The following is a 21,845-nucleotide window of genomic DNA, read 5'->3' as shown; positions in this document are numbered from 1 at the left end:
GTGGGCGCTCACACAAGAGGCGGGGTCACACAGAGGAGGTGGGCGGAGTCACACAGAGGAGGTGGGCGCTCACACAAGAGGCGGGGTCACACAGAGGAGGTGGGCGCACACACAAGAGGCGGGGTCACACATAGGAGGTGGGCGCACACACAAGAGGCGGGGTCACACATAGGAGGTGGGCGTTCACACAAGAGGCGGGGTCACACATAGGAGGTGGGCACACACACAAGAGGCGGGGTCACACATAGGAGGTGGGCGCACACACAAGAGGCGGGGTCACACATAGGAGGTGGGCGTTCACACAAGAGGCGGGGTCACACATAGGAGGTGGGCACACACACAAGAGGCGGGGTCACACATAGGAGGTGGGCACACACACAAGAGGCGGGGTCACACAAGAGGCGGGGTCACACAGAGGAGGTGGGCACACACACAGGAGGCGGGGTCACACATAGGAGGTGGGCACACACACAAGAGGCGGGGTCACACATAGGAGGAGGGCGCATACACAAGAGGCGGGGTCACACATAGGAGGTGGGCGCACACACAAGAGGCGGGGTCACACATAGGGGGTGGGCGCACACACAAGAGGCGGGGTCACACATAGGGGGTGGGCGCACACACAAGAGGCGGGGTCACACATAGGAGGTGGGCGCACACACAAGAGGCGGGGTCACACATAGGAGGTGGGCGCACACACAAGAGGCGGGGTCACACATAGGGGGTGGGCGCACATACAAGAGGCGGGGTCACACATAGGAGGTGGGCGCACACACAAGAGGCGGGGTCACACATAGGAGGTGGGCGCACACACAAGAGGCGGGGTCACACAGAGGAGGTGGGCGCACACACAAGAGGCGGAGTCACAGACATAGGAGGTGGGCACACACACAAGAGGCGGGGTCACAGACAGAGGAGGTGGGCGCACACACAAGAGGCGGGGTCACACAGAGGAGGTGGGCGCACACACAAGAGGCGGGGTCACACATAGGAGGTGGGTGCACACACAAGAGGCGGGGTCACAGACAGAGGAGGTGGGCGCACACACAAGAGGCGGGGTCACACATAGGAGGAGGTGGGCGCACACACAAGAGGCGGTCACACATATGAGGTGGGCGCACACACAAGAGGCGGTCACACATAGGAGGTGGGCACACACACAAGAGGCGGGGTCACACATAGGAGGTGGGCACACACACAAGAGGCGGGGTCACACATAGGAGGTGGGCGCACACACAAGAGGCGGGGTCACACAGAGGAGGTGGGCACACACACAAGAGGCGGGGTCACACAGAGGAGGTGGGCGCACACACAAGAGGCGGGGTCACACATAGGAGGTGGGCACACACACAAGAGGCGGGGTCACACATAGGAGGTGGGCGCACACACAAGAGGCGGGGTCACACAGAGGAGGTGGGCGCACACACAAGAGGCGGGGTCACACATAGGAGGTGGGCACACACACAAGAGGCGGGGTCACACATAGGAGGTGGGCGCACACACAAGAGGCGGGGTCACACAGAGGAGGTGGGCGCACACACAAGAGGCGGGGTCACACATAGGAGGTGGGCGCACACACAAGAGGCGGGGTCACACATAGGAGGTGGGCACACACACAAGAGGCGGGGTCACACATAGGAGGTGGGCGCGCACACAAGAGGCGGGGTCACACATAGGAGGAGGTGGGCGCATCACACAAGAGGCGGGGTCACACCTAGGAGGTGGGCGCACACACAGGAGGCGGGGTCACACATAGGAGGAGGTGGGCGCACACACAAGAGGCGGTCACACATATGAGGTGGGCGCACACACAAGAGGCGGGGTCACAGACATAGGAGGTGGGCGTACACACAAGAGGCGGGGTCACACATAGGAGGTGGGCGCACACACAAGAGGCGGTCACACATAGGAGGTGGGCACACACACAAGAGGCGGGGTCACACATAGGAGGTGGGCGCACACACAAGAGGCGGGGTCACACATAGGAGGTGGGCGCACACACAAGAGGCGGGGTCACACAGAGAAGGTGGGCGCACACACAAGAGGCGGGGTCACACATAGGAGGTGGGCGCACACACAAGAGGCGGGGTCACACATAGGAGGTGGGCGCACACACAAGAGGCGGGGTCACACATAGGAGGTGGGCACACACACAAGAGGCGGGGTCACAGACAGAGGAGGTGGGCGCACACACAAGAGGCGGGGTCACAGACAGAGGAGGTGGGCACACACACAAGAGGCGGGGTCACACATAGGGGGTGGGCGCACACACAAGAGGCGGGGTCACACATAGGAGGTGGGCGCACACACAAGAGGCGGGGTCACAGACATAGGAGGTGGGCGCTCACACACAAGAGGCGGGGTCACAGACAGAGGAGGTGGGCGCACACACAAGAGGCGGGTCACACATAGGGGGTGGGCACACACACAAGAGGCGGGGTCACACAGAGAAGGTGGGCACACACACAAGAGGCGGGGTCACACATAGGAGGTGGGCGCACACACAAGAGGCGGGGTCACACATAGGAGGTGGGCGCACACACAAGAGGCGGGGTCACACAGAGGAGGTGGGCACACACACAAGAGGCGGGGTCACACATAGGAGGTGGGCACACACACAAGAGGCGGGGTCACAGACAGAGGAGGTGGGCGCACACACAGGAGGCGGGGGTCACACATAGGAGGTGGGCGCACACACAAGAGGCGGGGTCACAGACAGAGGAGGTGGGCGCACACACAAGAGGCGGGTCACACATAGGGGGTGGGCACACACACAAGAGGCGGGGTCACACAGAGAAGGTGGGCGCACACACAAGAGGCGGGGTCACAGACAGAGGAGGTGGGCGCACACACAAGAGGCGGGGTCACAGACAGAGGAGGTGGGCGCACACACAAGAGGCGGGGTCACACAGAGAAGGTGGGCGCACACAAGAGGCGGGGTCACACATAGGAGGTGGGCACACACACAAGAGGCGGGGTCACACATAGGAGGTGGGCGCACACACAAGAGGCGGGGTCACAGACAGAGGAGGTGGGCGCACACAGAAGAGGCGGGGTCACACAGAGGAGGTGGGCACACACACAAGAGGCGGGGTCATACATAGGAGGTGGGCGCTCACACAAGAGGCGGGGTCACACATAGGAGGTGGGCGCACACACAAGAGGCGGGGTCACACATAGGAGGTGGGCGCACACACAAGAGGCGGGGTCACACATAGGAGGTGGGCACACACACAAGAGGCGGGGTCACACATAGGAGGTGGGCGCACACACAAGAGGCGGGGTCACAGACAGAGGAGGTGGGCGCACACACAGGAGGCGGGGGTCACACATAGGAGGTGGGCACACACACAGGAGGCGGGGTCACACATAGGAGGTGGGCACACACACAAGAGGCGTGGTCACACATAGGAGGTGGGCACACACACAAGAGGCGGGGTCACAGACAGAGGAGGTGGGCGCACACACAAGAGGCGGGGTCACACATAGGAGGTGGGCGCACACACAAGAGGCGGGGTCACAGACAGAGGAGGTGGGCGCACACACAAGAGGCAGGTCACACATAGGAGGTGGGCGCACACACAAGAGGCGGGGTCACACAGAGGAGGTGGGCGCACACACAAGAGGCGGGGTCACACACAGGAGGTGGGCACACACACAAGAGGCGGGGTCACACAGAGGAGGTGGGCGCACACACAAGAGGCAAGGTCACACAGAGGAGGTGGGCGCACACACAAGAGGCGGGGTCACACATAGGAGGTGGGCGCACACACAAGAGGCGGGGTCACACATAGGAGGTGGGCGCACACACAAGAGGCGGGGTCACACAGAGGAGGTGGGCGCACACACAAGAGGCGGGGTCACACATAGGAGGTGGGCGCACACACAAGAGGCGGGGTCACACATAGGAGGTGGGCGCACACACAAGAGGCGGGGTCACACATAGGAGGTGGGCACACACACAAGAGGCGGGGTCACACATAGGAGGTGGGCGCACACACAAGAGGCGGGGTCACACATAGGAGGTGGGCGCACACAAGAGGCGGGGTCACACCTAGGAGGTGGGCGCACACACAAGAGGCGGGGTCACACATAGGAGGTGGGCACACACACAAGAGGCGGGGTCACACATAGGAGGTGGGCGCACACACAAGAGGCGGGGTCACACCTAGGAGGTGGGCGCACACAAGAGGCGGGGTCACAGACAGAGGAGGTGGGCGCACACACAAGAGGCAGGTCACACATAGGAGGTGGGCGCACACACAAGAGGCGGGGTCACACATAGGAGGTGGGCGCACACACAAGAGGCGGGGTCACACCTAGGAGGTGGGCGCACACAAGAGGCGGGGTCACAGACAGAAGAGGTGGGCGCACACACAAGAGGCGGGGTCACACATAGGAGGTGGGCGCACACACAAGAGGCGGGGTCACACATAGGAGGTGGGCGCACACACAAGAGGCGGGGTCACACCTAGGAGGTGGGCGCACACACAAGAGGCGGGGTCACACATAGGAGGTGGGCACACACACAAGAGGCGGGGTCACACACAGGAGGTGGGCGCACACACAAGAGGCGGGGTCACACATAGGAGGTGGGCGCACACACAAGAGGCGGGGTCACACATAGGAGGTGGGCGCACACACAAGAGGCGGGGTCACACATAGGAGGTGGGCACACACACAAGAGGCGGGGTCACAGACAGAGGAGGTGGGCGCACACACAAGAGGCGGAGTCACAGATAGGAGGAGGGCGCACACACAAGAGGCGGGGTCACACAGAGGAGGTGGGCGCACACACAAGAGGCGGGGTCACACATAGGTGGGCACACACAAGAGGCGGGGTCACACATAGGAGGTGGGCGCACACACAAGAGGCGGGGTCACACATAGGAGGTGGGCGCACACACAAGAGGCGGGGTCACACATAGGAGGTGGGCGCACACACAAGAGGCGGGGTCACACATAGGAGGTGGGCACACACACAAGAGGCGGGGTCACACACAGGAGGTGGGCGCACACACAAGAGGCGGGGTCACACATAGGAGGTGGGCGCACACACAAGAGGCGGGGTCACAGACAGAGGAGGTGGGCGCACACACAGGAGGCGGGGGTCACACATAGGAGGTGGGCACACACACAGGAGGCGGGGTCACACATAGGAGGTGGGCACACACACAAGAGGCGGGGTCACACATAGGAGGTGGGCACACACACAAGAGGTGGGGTCACCGACAGAGGAGGTGGGCGCACACACAAGAGGCGGGGTCACACATAGGAGGTGGGCGCACACACAAGAGGCGGGGTCACACATAGGAGGTGGGCGCACACACAAGAGGCGGGGTCACACCTAGGAGGTGGGCGCACACAAGAGGCGGGGTCACAGACAGAGGAGGTGGGCGCACACACAAGAGGCGGGGTCACACATAGGAGGTGGGCGCACACACAAGAGGCGGGGTCACACATAGGAGGTGGGCGCACACACAAGAGGCGGGGTCACACATAGGAGGTGGGCGCACACACAAGAGGCGGGGTCACACATAGGAGGTGGGCACACACACAAGAGGCGGGGTCACACACAGGAGGTGGGCGCACACACAAGAGGCGGGGTCACACATAGGAGGTGGGCGCACACACAAGAGGCGGGGTCACACATAGGAGGTGGGCGCACACACAAGAGGCGGGGTCACACATAGGAGGTGGGCACACACACAAGAGGCGGGGTCACAGACAGAGGAGGTGGGCGCACACACAAGAGGCGGAGTCACAGATAGGAGGAGGGCGCACACACAAGAGGCGGGGTCACACAGAGGAGGTGGGCGCACACACAAGAGGCGGGGTCACACATAGGTGGGCACACACAAGAGGCGGGGGTCACACATAGGAGGTGGGCGCACACACAAGAGGCGGGGTCACACATAGGAGGTGGGCGCACACACAAGAGGCGGGGTCACACATAGGAGGTGGGCGCACACACAAGAGGCGGGGTCACACATAGGAGGTGGGCGCACACACAAGAGGCGGGGTCACACATAGGAGGTGGGCACACACACAAGAGGCGGGGTCACACACAGGAGGTGGGCGCACACACAAGAGGCGGGGTCACACATAGGAGGTGGGCGCACACACAAGAGGCGGGGTCACAGACAGAGGAGGTGGGCGCACACACAGGAGGCGGGGGTCACACATAGGAGGTGGGCACACACACAGGAGGCGGGGTCACACATAGGAGGTGGGCACACACACAAGAGGCGGGGTCACACATAGGAGGTGGGCACACACACAAGAGGTGGGGTCACCGACAGAGGAGGTGGGCGCACACACAAGAGGCGGGGTCACACATAGGAGGTGGGCGCACACACAAGAGGCGGGGTCACAGACAGAGGAGGTGGGCGCACACACAAGAGACGGGGTCACAGACAGAGGAGGTGGGCGCACACACAAGAGGCGGGGTCACACATAGGAGGTGGGCGCACACACAAGAGGCGGGGTCACACATAGGAGGTGGGCGCACACACAAGAGGCGGGGTCACACATAGGAGGTGGGCACACACACAAGAGGCGGGATCACAGACAGAGGAGGTGGGCGCACACACAAGAGGCGGGGTCACACATAGGAGGTGGGCGCACACACAAGAGGCGGGGTCACAGACAGAGGAGGTGGGCACACACACAAGAGGCGGGGTCACAGACAGAGGAGGTGGGCGCACACACAAGAGGCGGGGTCACACATAGGAGGTGGGCGCACACACAAGAGGCGGGGTCACACATAGGAGGTGGGCGCACACACAAGAGGCGGGGTCACAGACAGAGGAGGTGGGCGCACACACAAGAGGCGGGGTCACACATAGGAGGTGGGCGCACACAAGAGGCGGGGGTCACACATAGGAGGTGGGCGCACACACAAGAGGTGGGGTCACACATAGGAGGTGGGCGCACACACAAGAGGTGGGGTCACACAGAGGAGGTGGGCGCACACACAAGAGGCGGAGTCACAGACAGAGGAGGTGGGCGCACACACAAGAGGCAAGGTCACAGACAGAGGAGGTGGGCACACACACAAGAGGCGGGGTCACAGACAGAGGAGGTGGGCGCACACACAAGAGGCGGGGTCACAGACAGAGGAGGTGGGCGCACACACAAGAGGCGGGGTCACAGACAGAGGAGGTGGGCGCACACACAAGAGGCGGGGTCACAGACAGAGGAGGTGGGCGCACACACAAGAGGCGGGGTCACAGACAGAGGAGGTGGGCGCACACACAAGAGGCGGGGTCACACATAGGAGGTGGGCGCACACAAGAGGCGGGGTCACACATAGGAGGTGGGCGCACACAAAAGAGGCGGGGTCACACAGAGGAGGTGGGCACACACAAGAGGCGGGGTCACACATAGGAGGTGGGCGCACCCACAAGAGGCGGGGTCACACATAGGAGGTGGGCGCACACACAAGAGGCGGGGGTCACACATAGGAGGTGGGCGCACACACAAGAGGCGGGGTCACACATAGGAGGTGGGCGCACACAGAAGAGGCGGGGTCACAGACAGAGGAGGTGGGCGCACACACAAGAGGCGGGGTCACAGACAGAGGAGGTGGGCGCACACACAAGAGGCGGGGTCACACATAGGAGGTGGGCGCACACAAGAGGCGGGGGTCACACATAGGAGGTGGGCGCACACACAAGAGGCGGGGTCACACATAGGAGGTGGGCGCACACAAGAGGTGGGGTCACACAGAGGAGGTGGGCGCACACAATAGGCGGGGTCACACAGAGGAGGTGGGCGCACACACAAGAGGCGGAGTCACAGACAGAGGAGGTGGGCGCACACACAAGAGGCAAGGTCACAGACAGAGGAGGTGGGCACACACACAAGAGGCGGGGTCACAGACAGAGGAGGTGGGCGCACACACAAGAGGCGGGGTCACAGACAGAGGAGGTGGGCGCACACACAAGAGGCGGGGTCACAGACAGAGGAGGTGGGCGCACACACAAGAGGCGGGGTCACACATAGGAGGTGGGCGCACACAAGAGGCGGGGTCACACATAGGAGGTGGGCGCACACAAAAGCCAACGCGGCCCCAGTGTGAAAGTGTCACATAATTGTGAAGTGGAAGGAAAACGATACAAATAAATCTGTGAAAAGTGTGGGGGGAGGGGCATTTGTATGGCGCCCCCCGGAGTCAATACTTTGTAGAACCCCCTTTCTCTACAAGTCTTTTTGGGGGGTCTCTACCAGCTTTGCCCATCTAGAGAGGGACATTTCTCCTCCATTCTTCTTCTCTGTAAAATATCTCAGTCTCTGTCAGATTGGATGGAGAGCGTCTGTGATCAGCAATTTTCAAGTCTTGTCCACAGATTCTCAATGGGATTTAGGTCTGGACTGTGACTGGGCCATTCTAACACATGAATAGGCTTTGATCTAAACCCTTCCATTGTAGCTCTGGCTGTACTTTAGGGTCGTTGTCCTGCTGGAAGGTGAAACCCCCCCCCCCCCCGGTCTCAAGTCTTTTCTCCTAAGATTGTCCTGTATTTGTCTCCATCCATCTTCCTATCAACTCTGACCAGCTTCCCTGTCCCTGCTGAAGAAAAGCATCCCCACCACATGATGCTGCCACCACCATGTTTCACAGTGGGGATGGTGTGTCCAGGGTGATGTGCAGTGTTAGTTTTCCCCACACATAGCGGTTTGGTGTCATGTGACCAGAGCACCTTCTTCCACATGTTTGCTGTGTCCCCTCCCCCACATGTTTGCTGTGTCCCCTCCCCCACATGTTTGCTGTGTCCCCTCCCCCACATGTTTGCTGTGTCCCCTCCCCCACATGTTTGCTGTGGCCCCTCCCCCACATGGCTTCTCACAAACTCCAAACAGGACTTCTTATGTCTTTCTTCTTGTCACTCTTCCATAAAGGGCAGATTTGTGGAGAGACCACTAATAGTTGTCCTGTGGACAGATTCTCCCCCCTGAGCTGTGCAGCTCCTCCAGAGTTACCATGGGGCCTCTTGGCTGCTTCTCCTTGCCCGGCCCGGTCAGTTTACGTGGACGGCCATGTCTTGGTAGGTTTGCGGTTGTGTCATACTCTTTCCATCTTCCGATGATGGATTGAACAGAAGCTCTGTGAGATCTTCAAAGCTTGGGAGATTTTTTTTATAACCTCCTCCTGCTTTATACTTCTCCACAACTTTATCCCTGACCTGTCTGGGGTGTTCCTCGGCCTTCATGATGCTGTTTGTTCACCAAGGTTCTCTAACACACCTCTGAGGGCTTCACAGAACAGCTGTATTTATACTGAGATGACATGACACACAGGGGGACTCTATTTACTAATCAGGTGACTTCTGAAGGCGATTGGTTCCTCTGGATTTTAGTTATCAGAGTAAAGGGGGCTGAATACAAATGCCCCTCCCCCCCACACTTTTCACAGATTTATTTGTATCATTTTCCTTCCTCTTCACAATTATGTGACACTTTGTGTCTCTCACAGAAAATCCCAATAAGATACATTTATGTTTTTATCAGTTCTCTATCCAAGTACACACATATAGTCAATGCCAGCAGACCCCAATATGTACATTGGACCCGGACCTCCCTCTAGATTACACCGCCTCGTAGAATGTGATCTGATTGGTCCGGCAAGAACGATTCTTCATAAAACCATCCAGATTACTACCAATGATATTGTTTTCATTTCTGGTTTCCCTTACAATTCCCTCCAATCGTTTACATACTATTGATGTTAGACTGACAGGCCGGTAGTTCCCAAGTAAAGACCTCAGCTCATTCTTGAATATTGGGACCATGTTTGCTTTTCACCAATCAGCCGATACCTTTCCAGCCAGTAAGCGGTCCCTAAAGATTAGGAATAACGGCCCGGCTATAACCTGGCTAAGTTCTCTGAGGACTCTCGGGTGCAAGTCATCCGGTCCATGGGGGGGGGGGGGGTTTGATCACATGAAGTTTTTCAGATTTTTTTTTTAACACTTTTTAATGCGAAACAAAAACATAATGGTGGCAATCCTCCCCCTCCGGCGCCGTCCTCTGCAGGCTCCTCCCTACACTCAAGTCATCCTGTCATGGACCCGCCCCCTGGGTATCTCAACATTATGTACAGAATTCTGCCTACTGGTCAGTAGAAGGATCAGCCAATGAGAAATGTTGCCATCCCTCCTGTAAACAGACGCGGATACAAAAGACAGCAGTGCGCACATTTCAAATCACCCTCCTGCACGCCCCTAAGGGTCCCCACCTCTGCTGCGTGCCTCCAAAAGGGTCAATAGCCCCTCCCCAAGGATCCCTACCTCTGCTGCACGCCTCCAAGGGTCCCCACCTCCACTGCGTGCCTTCAAAAGGGTCCCCGCCTCCACCGCGTGCCTTCAAAAGGGTCCCCGCCCCCCTGATCGCCCCCACCTCCGCTGCGTGCCTTCAAAAGGGTCAACAATCCCTCCCCAAGGGTCCCCACCTCCGCTGCATGCCTCCAAAAGGGTCAACAACCCCTCCCCAAGGGTCCCCACCTCCGCTGCATGCCTCCAAAAGGGTCAACAGCCCCTCCCCAAGGGTCCCTACCTCTGCTGCACGCCTTCAAGGGTCCCCACCTCCACTACGTGCCTTCAAAAGGGTCCCCGCCCCCACCTCCGCTGCGTGCCTTCAAAAGAGTCAACAGCCCCTCCCCAAGGATCCCTACCTCTGCTGCACGCCTTCAAGGGTCCCCACCTCCACTGCGTGCCTTCAAAAGGGTCCCCGCCCCCACCTCCGCTGCGTGCCTTCAAAAGAGTCAACAGCCCCTCCCCAAGGATCCCTACCTCTGCTGCACGCCTCCAAGGGTCCCCACCTCCGCTGCACGCCTCCAAGGGTCCCCACCTCCGCTGCGTGCCTCCAAAAGGGTCAACAACCCCTCCCCAAGGATTCCTACCTCCACTGCATGCCTCCAAGGGTCCCCACTTTTTCTGCATGCCTCCAAGGTTCTCCACTCCCCCTGCTCACCCCAAGGGTCCACCTACCCTGCCGAAGGGACCCGCCCTCCACGGTCCCCATTCCCTCCCTAAGGGTCTCATCTTTGTTGCACGCCTCCAAGGGTCCCCATCCCGCTGCATGCCTCCTAGGGTCCCCATCCCACACCTCCAAAAAAGGCCCCGATCCCCGCTGCATGCCCCCAAGGGTCTCAATCCCCTCCCCAAGGGTGTTCATCTCCGCTGCATGTTCCCACATCCGCTGCTGAATACTATTGCTATGGGGGGGGGGGGGCAAAGTTCTGCTGTAAACCAAAATACAAAAAGTTAAACAATGAGCCCCTCCCCCGAGGCTCTCCCAGCATTTAGCCCCTCCCCCCCAGCTCTGGTCAGCTTGGCCAGTCGGTTATGAAAAAAAAAAAATCTCAAATCTGTCAAGAGAATTCTGAGCTTCATTACTTCTATTATCTGAGCGCTACAGCAGAAGGTGCGCCATCACCAGAGGGGCGGAGACACATTCCTCATTGTGATCCTGCCAGATCCGCCTCTTCATTAAAGTCAGATGGAAGCCGATCAATGTAATCATATTGGCCCCACAGAATTCATCATTACCCAACCAGCATTCAGCCCCCTCCACCACCAAGGGTCCCCACCTCAACCCCTTCCACCACCAAGGGTCCCTGCATCAATCCCCTCCACCACCAAGGGTCCCCGCCTCAACCCCTTCCACCACCAAGGGTCCCTGCATCAATCCCCTCCACCACCAAGGGTCCCCCACATCAACCCCCTCCACCACCAAGGGTCCCCGCATCAACCCCCTCCACCACCAAGGGTCCCCGCATCACTGATCCACATCTCCAAGGTGTTGTAATATGTTGGCCGATTTATGTAGGATCCCCATCTCCGCCCCCTTAAGGGTCCCTACCTCCGCTGCACACCCCCAAGGGTCCCCATCCCTGCAGAATACCCCCTTAATGGTCCCTATATCACCACCACATGCCTCCAAGGATTACCACCTCCCCGCTGCACACCTCCATGGGTCCCCATCCCTGCAACACACCCCCTGAAGGGTCCCCACCCCTTAAGGGTCCCTATATCACCACCACATGCCTCCAAGGATTACCATGTCCCCGCTACAAGCCTCCAAGGGTCCACATCCCCTCCCCTAAGGTTCTCATCTCCACTGCACACCTCCCAAAGGGTCCCCATCCCAGCTGCATGTCCCCATATCAATGCTGCACGCCCCGAAAGGGCCCATATCACAGCTACATGACACCAAGGGCCCATATTACCGATACAAACCCCCAAGGGTCCCCATCCCTGCTGCATGCCCCCAAGGGTCCCCACTTCCACTGCATGCCTCCAAAGGGTCAACAGCCTCTCCACAGGGATCCCTACCTTCGCTGCACGCCTCCAAGGGTCCCCATCCCTAGGGGTCCCAACCTCCACGTGTCACCCTCCCCAAGGATCCCCATTCCCTCCCCAACTCTGCTGCACACCTCCATGGGTCCCCATCCCCTCCCCTAAGGTTCCCATCTCCGCTGCACGCCTTTATCCCCTCCCCAATGGTCTCATCTCTGCTGCACGCCTCCAAGGGTCCCCACCACCTCCCCAAAGGTCCCATCTCCGCTGCACACCTCCATGGGTCCCCATCCCCTCCCCTAAGGTTCCCATCTCCGCTGCACGCCTTTATCCCCTCCCCAATGGTCTCATCTCTGCTGCACGCCTCCAAGGGTCCCCACCACCTCCCCAAAGGTCCCATCTCCACTGCACACCTCCATGGGTTCCTATCCCCTAAGGTTCCCATCTCCGCTGCACGCCTTCAAGGGTCCCCACCCCCATCCCCTCCCCTAAGGTTCCCATCTCCGCTGCACATCTCCATGGGTCCCCATTCCTTCCCCAAGGGTCCCATCTCCGCTGCACGCCTCCATGGGTCCCCATCCCCTCAGGTTCCCATCCCCGCTGAACACCTCCGCAGGTCCCCATCCCACACTTTCAAAAAGGTCCCCGTCCCCACATCTGCTGCATGCCCCCCAACGGTCCCCCCCCCCATCTCTGCTGCACACCAGACAGAAATGGAGCCCCAAGGAATTGTCTGCACACCACCATCTACTGAGTGCACCCCTGCAGTGTTGAGGCTCCTCCTCTTTCCAACACGTAGGACAGCCCACCAAAGAGGTCCTCCCGGGGTGGGGGAGGGATTTTCCCCAAACTCAAGGCAGGTAAGTACATTGGCGGCAGAAGGGGTTCGGGGGGCCCCAACATCTCCCAGCTCTGGGACTTTGGCCAGGGGGCCCCTCCCTCACCATCATCAGTGCCCGCCTTCTGATCATATCAGCCCCTCCCCCGCAGAGCAGCCAAAATGTGAGAGACGGTGACACCGGGGGCACTTTATAAATAATACCTTTTATTTAGACATTCATACACAGCAACAGCCTTCCCATTCACCTCCCTTCATCGCCCTCCCCGTGCCCTCGGCCCTTCCCCCGCGTCCCCTCCCCCGGCAGCACCCAGTTATTATCGTGCAGTCCCAGCTGACACCCGGGCGCGGCCCTGTCGGCCCGGCGGCAGCACATCCAGTAGGAGCGCCCGTAGGGCAGGTCGTGGTGGTAAGGCTTGGGGTGCCACCGGCACATGGACACGTCTCCGCGCTTGTAAATCCGTTTGCACTGTTTGCAGGGGTCGTCGCGGTAGAGGGGATCCTGACTCCAGCGCGAGTCGCACGGCCGCACCCCGTAGTCCTCGATCAGCGCCCGGAAGCGCCGGCACGTGCATTTCATGGCGGCCAGGGACTGCGTGGACAAGTAGGTGAAGATGGCCAGGAGGACGTGGTCGGGCAAGGACGGGAGGTAAAGCCGCGGCTGGAGAAGGCGCTGGACCTGGAAACGGATCTCCAGAAAGTCATGGGAGACGTGGCGGTAGAGGCGGCAGAGGGGAGGAGCCGGCGGCGGGGGAGGCGGAGGCGGGGGCGGGACGGAAGAAGACAGGTGGGGGAAGAAGAGTTCTCCTGGAAGCGGCTCCGCCTCCCCGGCTTCTCCTCCGTAAAACACGCAGCGGTCCACCGCGCCGGTGAGCACCAAATCCACGTGGAAGCCGGAATCGGAGACGGCCCCCTGGGCTTCCTCCTCCTCCTCCTCCCCTCCCCCAACTTGCTGGGACTCCATCTTCTCCAGCAGGACGCAGACGCGGTGCGGCTCCGGGCTCAGCAACTGATACAGGTCACAGGTGATGGGGTCTCCGGGCCTCTCCGCCACCCGAAAGGCGATGCGCACCTCGCGCTCCACGTGCTCCGCTTCGTACTGCGCCACGGCCTCCGCCACGCTGCGGCAGCGGCTCTCTTCGCCGTCTTCTGAGGAGGTCACCAGGACCAGTGGAGGTCTCGGGGGAGAAGCTTCCGCGTCGCGGCTTTCCGCCAGCGCCACCATCTCGGCCACGGAGGGCGGGGCTTCCGGGTCCAGAGCGTGCCGCCGCCTCTTCGCCCTGGAGCTGCCGCCGGCGGTCCACCTTCCCTTCACCTTCGGGCCCCCGGGGCGCTGCGAGGCGCCGCCGCCGGCACACTGGTAGGCCACAAAGAAGGCCACCTTCTCCTTGGTGTTCCCAGGCTTGATGACGTACCAGGTGTCCAGCAGGACGCGGTCATCTCCGCCCCGCGCGCACTCCGGGGCGTCGTGGGGCCCCAGCCTCTCCTCCGTCGAGTTCACCGACATGCCGTCGTCGCTGGACGCCCCCTTGGGGCTGGAGGAGCAGCTTGCAGAAAACGTGCCGAAGGGCCGCGGGCTCCATAGGTGGACGGGGGAGGGAACCCGAGGATCCATTGCTAGTCGGCGTCCTCAGGGCTGAACATCCAGAGATCTGCGGAGAGAAGAGGAGGCGGGTCATGAGGAGCGACGGACGGGGGAGGGTACACAATATGAGGGATGTACGGGGGAGGGGGGGTACTGTACACAATATGAGGGATGTACGGGGGAGGGGGGGTACTGTACATAATATGAGGGATGTACGGGGGAGGGGAGGGGGGGGGGTACACAATATGAGGGATGTACGGGGGAGGGGGGGTACTGTACACAATATGAGGGATGTACGGGGGAGGGGGGGTACTGTACATAATATGAGGGATGTACGGGGGAGGGGGGGGGTACTGTACATAATATGAGGGATGTACGGGGGAGGGGGGGTACTGTACATAATATGAGGGATGTACGGGGGAGGGGGGGGTACTGTACATAATATGAGGGATGTACGGGGGAGGGGGGGTACTGTACATAATATGAGGGATGTACGGGGGAGGGGGGGGTACTGTACATAATATGAGGGATGTACGGGGGAGGGGGGGTACTGTACATAATATGAGGGATGTACGGGGGAGGGGGGGTACTGTACATAATATGAGGGATGTACGGGGGGGGGGGGGGGGTACTGTACACAATATGAGGGATGTACGGGGGAGGGGGGGGGTACTGTACATAATATGAGGGATGTACGGGGGAGGGGGGGTACTGTACACAATATGAGGGATGTACGGGGGAGGGGTCAGGTGCAGAACAATGGCGGCAACAGATGGAGACAGTAACGGAGGATCACATAACAGATCAGATGTACAATATAGAATGACAACCGACAGATAATCCCCCCCCCCCCCCCCAACACAGGGGCCACAACGTCCCCAACCCAGAAATCACCCCCATATCCCATCCCCCCTCCCATACAATGTATGGGCCCTATACTGCCCCCCCCCTATGCATACCTCCTATAGGGCCCCTAGGGTTCAAGGAGTGATATATAGGAGGGCAAGGGACCCTGTGGAAGGAGATGGACCCTACGAGGGGTATATAGGGCCGCTCAAACATCTATACCAGTCATTGTGAGCTTGTCTCCTTCCAAAAGGGTCCCAGTCCCCCAATATACCCCCCCCCCCCGTAGGGCCCCTCTCATCTTATATACCCTCCATAGGGTCCCTCTCCTCCTACATACCCTCCATTTCTATACACCCCATAGGGCCCCTCTCCCCTACATACCTGCTCCTCCATAGGGCTCCTATATACCTGCTATAGGGTCCCTCCTCTATACACCCCATAGGGCCCCTCTCCTCCTCTATAACCCCCATAGGGCCCCTCTATAAACCCCATAGGGCCCTTCTATACCTATATACCCCCCATAGGGCCCCTCTTCTCTATACACCCCATAGGGCTCCTCTATACACCCCATAGGGCCCCTCCCCCTATATACACCCCATAGGGCCCCTCCCCCTATATACACCCCATAGGGCCCCTCTCCTCCTATATACACCCCATAGGGCCCCTCCCCCTATATACACCCCATAGGGCCCATCCCCCTATATACACCCCATAGGGCCCCTCTCCTCCTATATACACCCCATAGGGCCCCTCTCCCCCTATATACACCCCATAGGGCCCTTCTCTTTCTCTATACATCCCATAGGGCCCCTCTCCCCCTTTATACAACCCCATAGGGCCCCTCTCCTCCTCTATACCCCCCATAGGGCCCCTCTATACACCCCATAGGGCCCCTCTCTTTCTCAATACACCCCATAGGGCCCCTCTCTTTCTCTATACACCCCATAGGGCCCCTCTATAAACCCCATAGGGCCCTTCTATACCTATATACCCCCCATAGGGCCCCTCTTCTCTATACACCCCATAGGGCTCCTCTATACACCCCATAGGGCCCCTCCCCCTATATACACCCCATAGGGCCCCTCCCCCTATATACACCCCATAGGGCCCCTCTCCTCCTATATACACCCCATAGGGCCCCTCCCCCTATATACACCCCATAGGGCCCATCCCCCTATATACACCCCATAGGGCCCCTCTCCTCCTATATACACCCCATAGGGCCCCTCTCCCCCTATATACACCCCATAGGGCCCTTCTCTTTCTCTATACATCCCATAGGGCCCCTCTCCCCCTTTATACAACCCCATAGGGCCCCTCTCCTCCTCTATACCCCCCATAGGGCCCCTCTATACACCCCATAGGGCCCCTCTCTTTCTCAATACACCCCATAGGGCCCCTCTCTTTCTCTATACACCCCATAGGGCCCCTCTATAAACCCCATAGGGCCCTTCTATACCTATATACCCCCCATAGGGCCCCTCTTCTCTATACACCCCATAGGGCTCCTCTATACACCCCATAGGGCCCCTCTCCTCCTATATACACCCCATAGGGCCCCTCCCCCTATATACACCCCATAGGGCCCATCCCCCTATATACACCCCATAGGGCCCCTCTCCTCCTATATACACCCCATAGGGCCCCTCTCCCCCTATATACACCCCATAGGGCCCTTCTCTTTCTCTATACATCCCATAGGGCCCCTCTCCCCCTTTATACAACCCTATAGGGCCCCTCTCCTCCTCTATACCCCCCATAGGGCCCCTCTATACACCCCATAGGGCCCCTCTCTTTCTCAATACACCCCATAGGGCCCCTCTCTTTCTCTATACACCCCATAGGGCTCCTCTCCCCCTCTATACACCCCATAGGGCTCCTCTCCCCCTCTATACACCCCATAGGGCCCCTCTATACACCCCATAGGGCCCCTCTATACACCCCATAGGGCCCCTCTCTTTCTCAATACACCCCATAGGGCTCCCTCTATACACCCCATAGGGCCCCTCTATACCCCATAGGGCCCCTCTATACACCCCATAGGGCCCCCTCTCCTCCTATATACCCCCCATAGGGCCCCCTCTCCTCCTATATACCCCCCATAGGGCCCCTCTATACACCCCATAGGGCCCCTCTCCCCCTATATACACCCCATAGGGCCCTTCTCTTTCTCTATACACCCCATAGGGCCCCCTCTCTTCCTATATACCCCCCATAGGGCCCCTCTATACACCCCATAGGGCCCTTCTCTTTCTCTATACATCCCCATAGGGCCCCTCTCCCCCTTTATACACCCCATAGGGCCCCTCTCCTCCTCTATACACCCCATAGGGCCCCTCTCCTCCTCTATACACCCCAAAGGGCCCCTCTATACACCCCATAGGGCCCCTCTCCTCCTCTATACACCCCAAAGGGCCCCTCTATACACTCCATAGGGCCCCCTCTCCTCCTATATACCCCCCATAGGGCCCCTCTCCCCCTATATACACCCCATAGGGCCCTTCTCTTTCGCTATACACCCCATAGGGCTCCTCTATACACCCCATAGGGCCCCTCTCTCTATACACCCCATAGGGCCCCTCTCTCTATACACCCCATAGGGCCCCATAGAGGAGTCTATACCCCCCATAGGGCCCCTCTCCTCCTCTATTCCCCCCATAGGGCCCCTCTCTACACCCCATAGGGCCCCTCTCTACACCCCATAGGGCCCCTCTCCTCCTCTATACCCCCCATAGGGCCCCTCTCCTCCTCTATACCCCCCATAGGGCCCCTCTCCTCCTCTATACCCCCCATAGGGCCCCTCTCCTCCTCTATACCCCCCATAGGGCCCCTCTCTTTCTCTATAGACCCCATAGGGCCCCTCTCCTCCTCAATACACCCCATAGAGCCCCTCTCTTTCTCTATAGACCCCATAGGGCCCCTCTCCTCCTCTATACACCCCATAGGGCCCCTCTCTTCCTCTTTACACCCCATAGGGCCCCTCTCCTCCCCTATACCTCCCATAGGGCCCCTCTTCCCTCTATACACCCCATAGGGCCCCTCTCCTCCTCTATACACCCCATAGGGCCCCTCTATACACCCCATAGGGCCCCCTCTATACACCCCATAGGGCCCCTCTCCCCCTCTATACACCCCATAGGGCCCCTCTATACACCCCATAGGGCTCCTCTATACACCCCATAGGGCTCCCTCTATACACCCCATAGGGCCCCTCTATACCCCCCCATAACGCCTTTTATTTACCCTTTTAGGACCCTTCTCCTCCTATGTAATCCCGTAGGGCCCCCAGGGGCCCCTGGCTCTCCTCACCGGCTCCGGGTTCCGCTCTCAGGCCGGGACCTGTCACTGGGGGGGAAGGGAGTCACCTGACCTCTTAAAGGGACAGTCCTCTTCGGCTCCCACGCTGAGCTCTGGTGACGGACAGCAGCGGGAGGGGCCGCCAGCCAATCAGGAGGCGAGATTGCGGCCATGTCCTTATATGGAAAGTCCCGGGCCGGGCAGGGAGCGTCTGACAAGAGCGGGATCCGGGAAAAGCGCAGAGACACGCCACGTGACCGCCGCAGCCAATCACATTCTCTCCATTATATTGAGGTGATTTGGGGAGATGCTGATTGGTCAGTCTGACGACACAGACAGTTCTGTAGAAGAAGTGAGTGCAGAGAGGGTATGACAGCACCGTACAGAGCCATTCCGCGCTGTACAGAGCCATGGCGTGCCGTACAGAGCCATGGCGTGCCGTACAGAGCCATGGCGTGCCGTACAGAGCCATTCCGCGCCGTACAGAGCCATTGCATGCCGTACAGAGCCATCGCGTGCCGTACAGAGCCATTCCGCGCCGTACAGAGCCATCGAGTGCCGTACAGAGCCATTCCGCGCCGTACAGAGCCATCGCGTGCCGTACAGAGCCATGGCGTGCCAAACAGAGCCATGGCGTGCCGTACAGAGCCATAGCGTGCCGTACAGAGCCATCGCGTGCCGTACAGAGCCATTCCGTTCCGTACAGAGCCATGGCGTGCCTTACAGAGCCATGGCGTGCCATACAGAGCCATTCCGTGCTGTACAGAGCCATAGCGTGCCTTACAGTGCCATCGCGCGCCGTACAGAGCCATCGCGTGCCGTACAGAGCCATTGCGTGCCGTACAGAGCCATAGCGTGCCGTACAGAGCCATGGCGTGCCGTACAGAGCCATGGCGTGCCGTACAGAGCCATGGCGTGCCGTACAGAGCCATGGCGTGCCGTACAGAGTCATGGCGTGCCGTACAGAGCCATGGCGTGCCGTACAGAGCCATGGCGTGCCGTACAGAGCCATCACGTGCCGTACAGAGCCATAGCGTGCCGTACAGAGCCATAGCGTGCCGTACAGAGCCATTGTGTGCCGTACAGAGCCATGGTGTGCCGCACAGAGCCATAGCGTGCCGTACAGAGCCATCGCGTGCCGTACAGAGCCATTGCGTGCCGTACAGAGCCATTGTGTGCCGTACAGAGCCATCGCGTGCCGTACAGAGCCATCGCATGCCGTACAGAGCCATAGCGCGCCGTACAGAGCCATCCCGTGCCGTACAGAGCCATCCTGTGCCGTACAGAGCCATCCTGTGCCGTACAGAGCCATTCCGTGCCGTACAGAGCCATTCCGTGCAGAGCCATCGCGTGCCGTACAGAGCCATCGCGTGCCGTACAGAGCCATGGTGTGCCGCACAGAGCCATCCTGTGCCGTACAGAGCCATCCTGTGCCGTACAGAGCCATCCTGTGCCGTACAGAGCCATCCTGTGCCGTACAGAGCCATCCTGTGCCGTAGAGAGCCATAGCGTGATCAGGGAGGTCGTCCTTTATCTGTAACACACCGACCTAGGCCGTGGCGATGTACATGAATGATGAGCTCCGCACAGAACAGCGTGGGGTTCAGTCCCCCCCCTATGAGGTTGGAGGGTCCGGCGGGACAAATATCCGTCGCCCCGCAGGGATTGGCCGCTTATCTCGGATAATGAAACATCGGATTCTCCACCAAGCTGAACAAACACTTGCGGGGAATCTCTGATTAGAGTGTCAGCCCTGCGGGACAGAACCGTAATCCCGGCAAAGGTCAGAGAGACGCTCTTCCAGCTGAGACCACAAGATCAATATCCCCGCTCCAAGCTGACCGGAGAAGACATGCCGAGGAGAATCATCCTGAACTGGGGGGGAGGGGGGACTCTGCCCGGGGCCCTCAGACCTCCTATGAGATGTGACGGGGTTCCCGAAATAATTGTCTTTTATTAAAATAGAATTAACCCCCCAAAAAAAAAATAATATTCAGCAATGCCGATCCACATCGATCACGACGAACGACGCCTGCTGATCACCGAAAACATTTCATTCTTGACCCAACGACCTTCACCCATGTGACCTTCTGGGGGAACACTCCCCAATGACCTGGATGGGCTCTCTGAGTGCGATCTCTGGATGGGATCTCTGGGTGGGCTCTCTGGGTGGGTTCTCTGAGTGCGATCTCTGGGTGGGCTCTCTGGGTGGGATCTCTGGATGGGTTCTCTGGATGGGCTCTCTGAGTGCGATCTCTGGATGGGTTCTCTGGATGGGTTCTCTGGATGGGATCTCTGGATGGGATCTCTGGATGGGTTCTCTGGATGGGTTCTCTGGATGGGCTCTCTGAGTGCGATCTCTGGATGGGTTCTCTGGATGGGATCTCTGGGTGGGCTCTCTGGATGGGCTCTCTAAATGAGATCTCTGGGTGGGCTCTCTGGGTGGGCTCTCTGAGTGGGATCTCTGGATGGGTTCTCTGGATGGGATCTCTGGGTGGACTCTCTGGGTGGGATCTCTGGGTGGACTCTCTGGGTGGGATCTCTGGATGGGTTCTCTGGATGGGCTCTCTGAGTGCGATCTCTGGGTGGATTCTCTGGGTGGGCTCTCTGGATGGGTTCTCTGGATGGGATCTCTGGGTGGGTTCTCTGAGTGCGATCTCTGGGTGGGATCTCTGGATGGGCTCTCTGGGTGGGCTCTCTGGATGGGTTCTCTGGGTGGGATCTCTGGATGGGCTCTCTGGGTGGGCTCTCTGGATGGGTTCTCTGGGTGGGCTCTCTGGATGGGTTCTCTGGGTGTGCTCTCTGGATGGGTTCTCTGGATGGGTTCTCTGGGTGTGCTCTCTGGATGGGTTCTCTGGATGGGCTCTCTGGGTGGGCTCTCTGGGTGGGCTCTCTGGATGGGTTCTCTGGATGGGCTCTCTGGGTGGGTTCTCTGGGTGGGTTCTCTGAGTGCGATCTCTGGGTGGGCTCTCTG

At 59.8% G+C, this 21,845-nt stretch overlaps 1 protein-coding gene across 3 annotated transcripts; it reads right to left on the bottom strand.

The window, feature by feature from the left end:
* Positions 1–13,327: 13,327 nt before the first annotated feature.
* FBXO46 (F-box protein 46) lies at positions 13,328–19,017 on the bottom strand. Of its 3 annotated transcripts, none has more exons than XM_040325078.1 (2): positions 18,945–19,017; positions 13,328–14,792 (listed from the first exon to the last, which is right to left on the bottom strand). In XM_040325078.1, the coding sequence occupies exon 2, from the start codon at positions 14,753–14,755 to the stop codon at positions 13,385–13,387; it is 1,371 nt and encodes a 456-aa protein (XP_040181012.1). In that variant the 5' UTR covers positions 14,756–14,792; positions 18,945–19,017; the 3' UTR covers positions 13,328–13,384. The 3 variants fall into 3 exon arrangements, with proteins under 3 accessions (XP_040181012.1, XP_040181011.1, XP_040181010.1); XM_040325077.1 differs by having other exon boundaries at positions 18,884–18,993; XM_040325076.1 differs by lacking the exon at positions 18,945–19,017 and adding an exon at positions 18,818–18,938.
* Positions 19,018–21,845: the final 2,828 nt, after the last annotated feature.

The sequence above is a fragment of the Rana temporaria genome, chromosome 9 (genome assembly GCF_905171775.1).
Source record: "Rana temporaria chromosome 9, aRanTem1.1, whole genome shotgun sequence".
NCBI lineage: Eukaryota > Metazoa > Chordata > Amphibia > Anura > Ranidae > Rana > Rana temporaria.
This window is presented reverse-complemented; position numbering and strand designations above follow the sequence as displayed.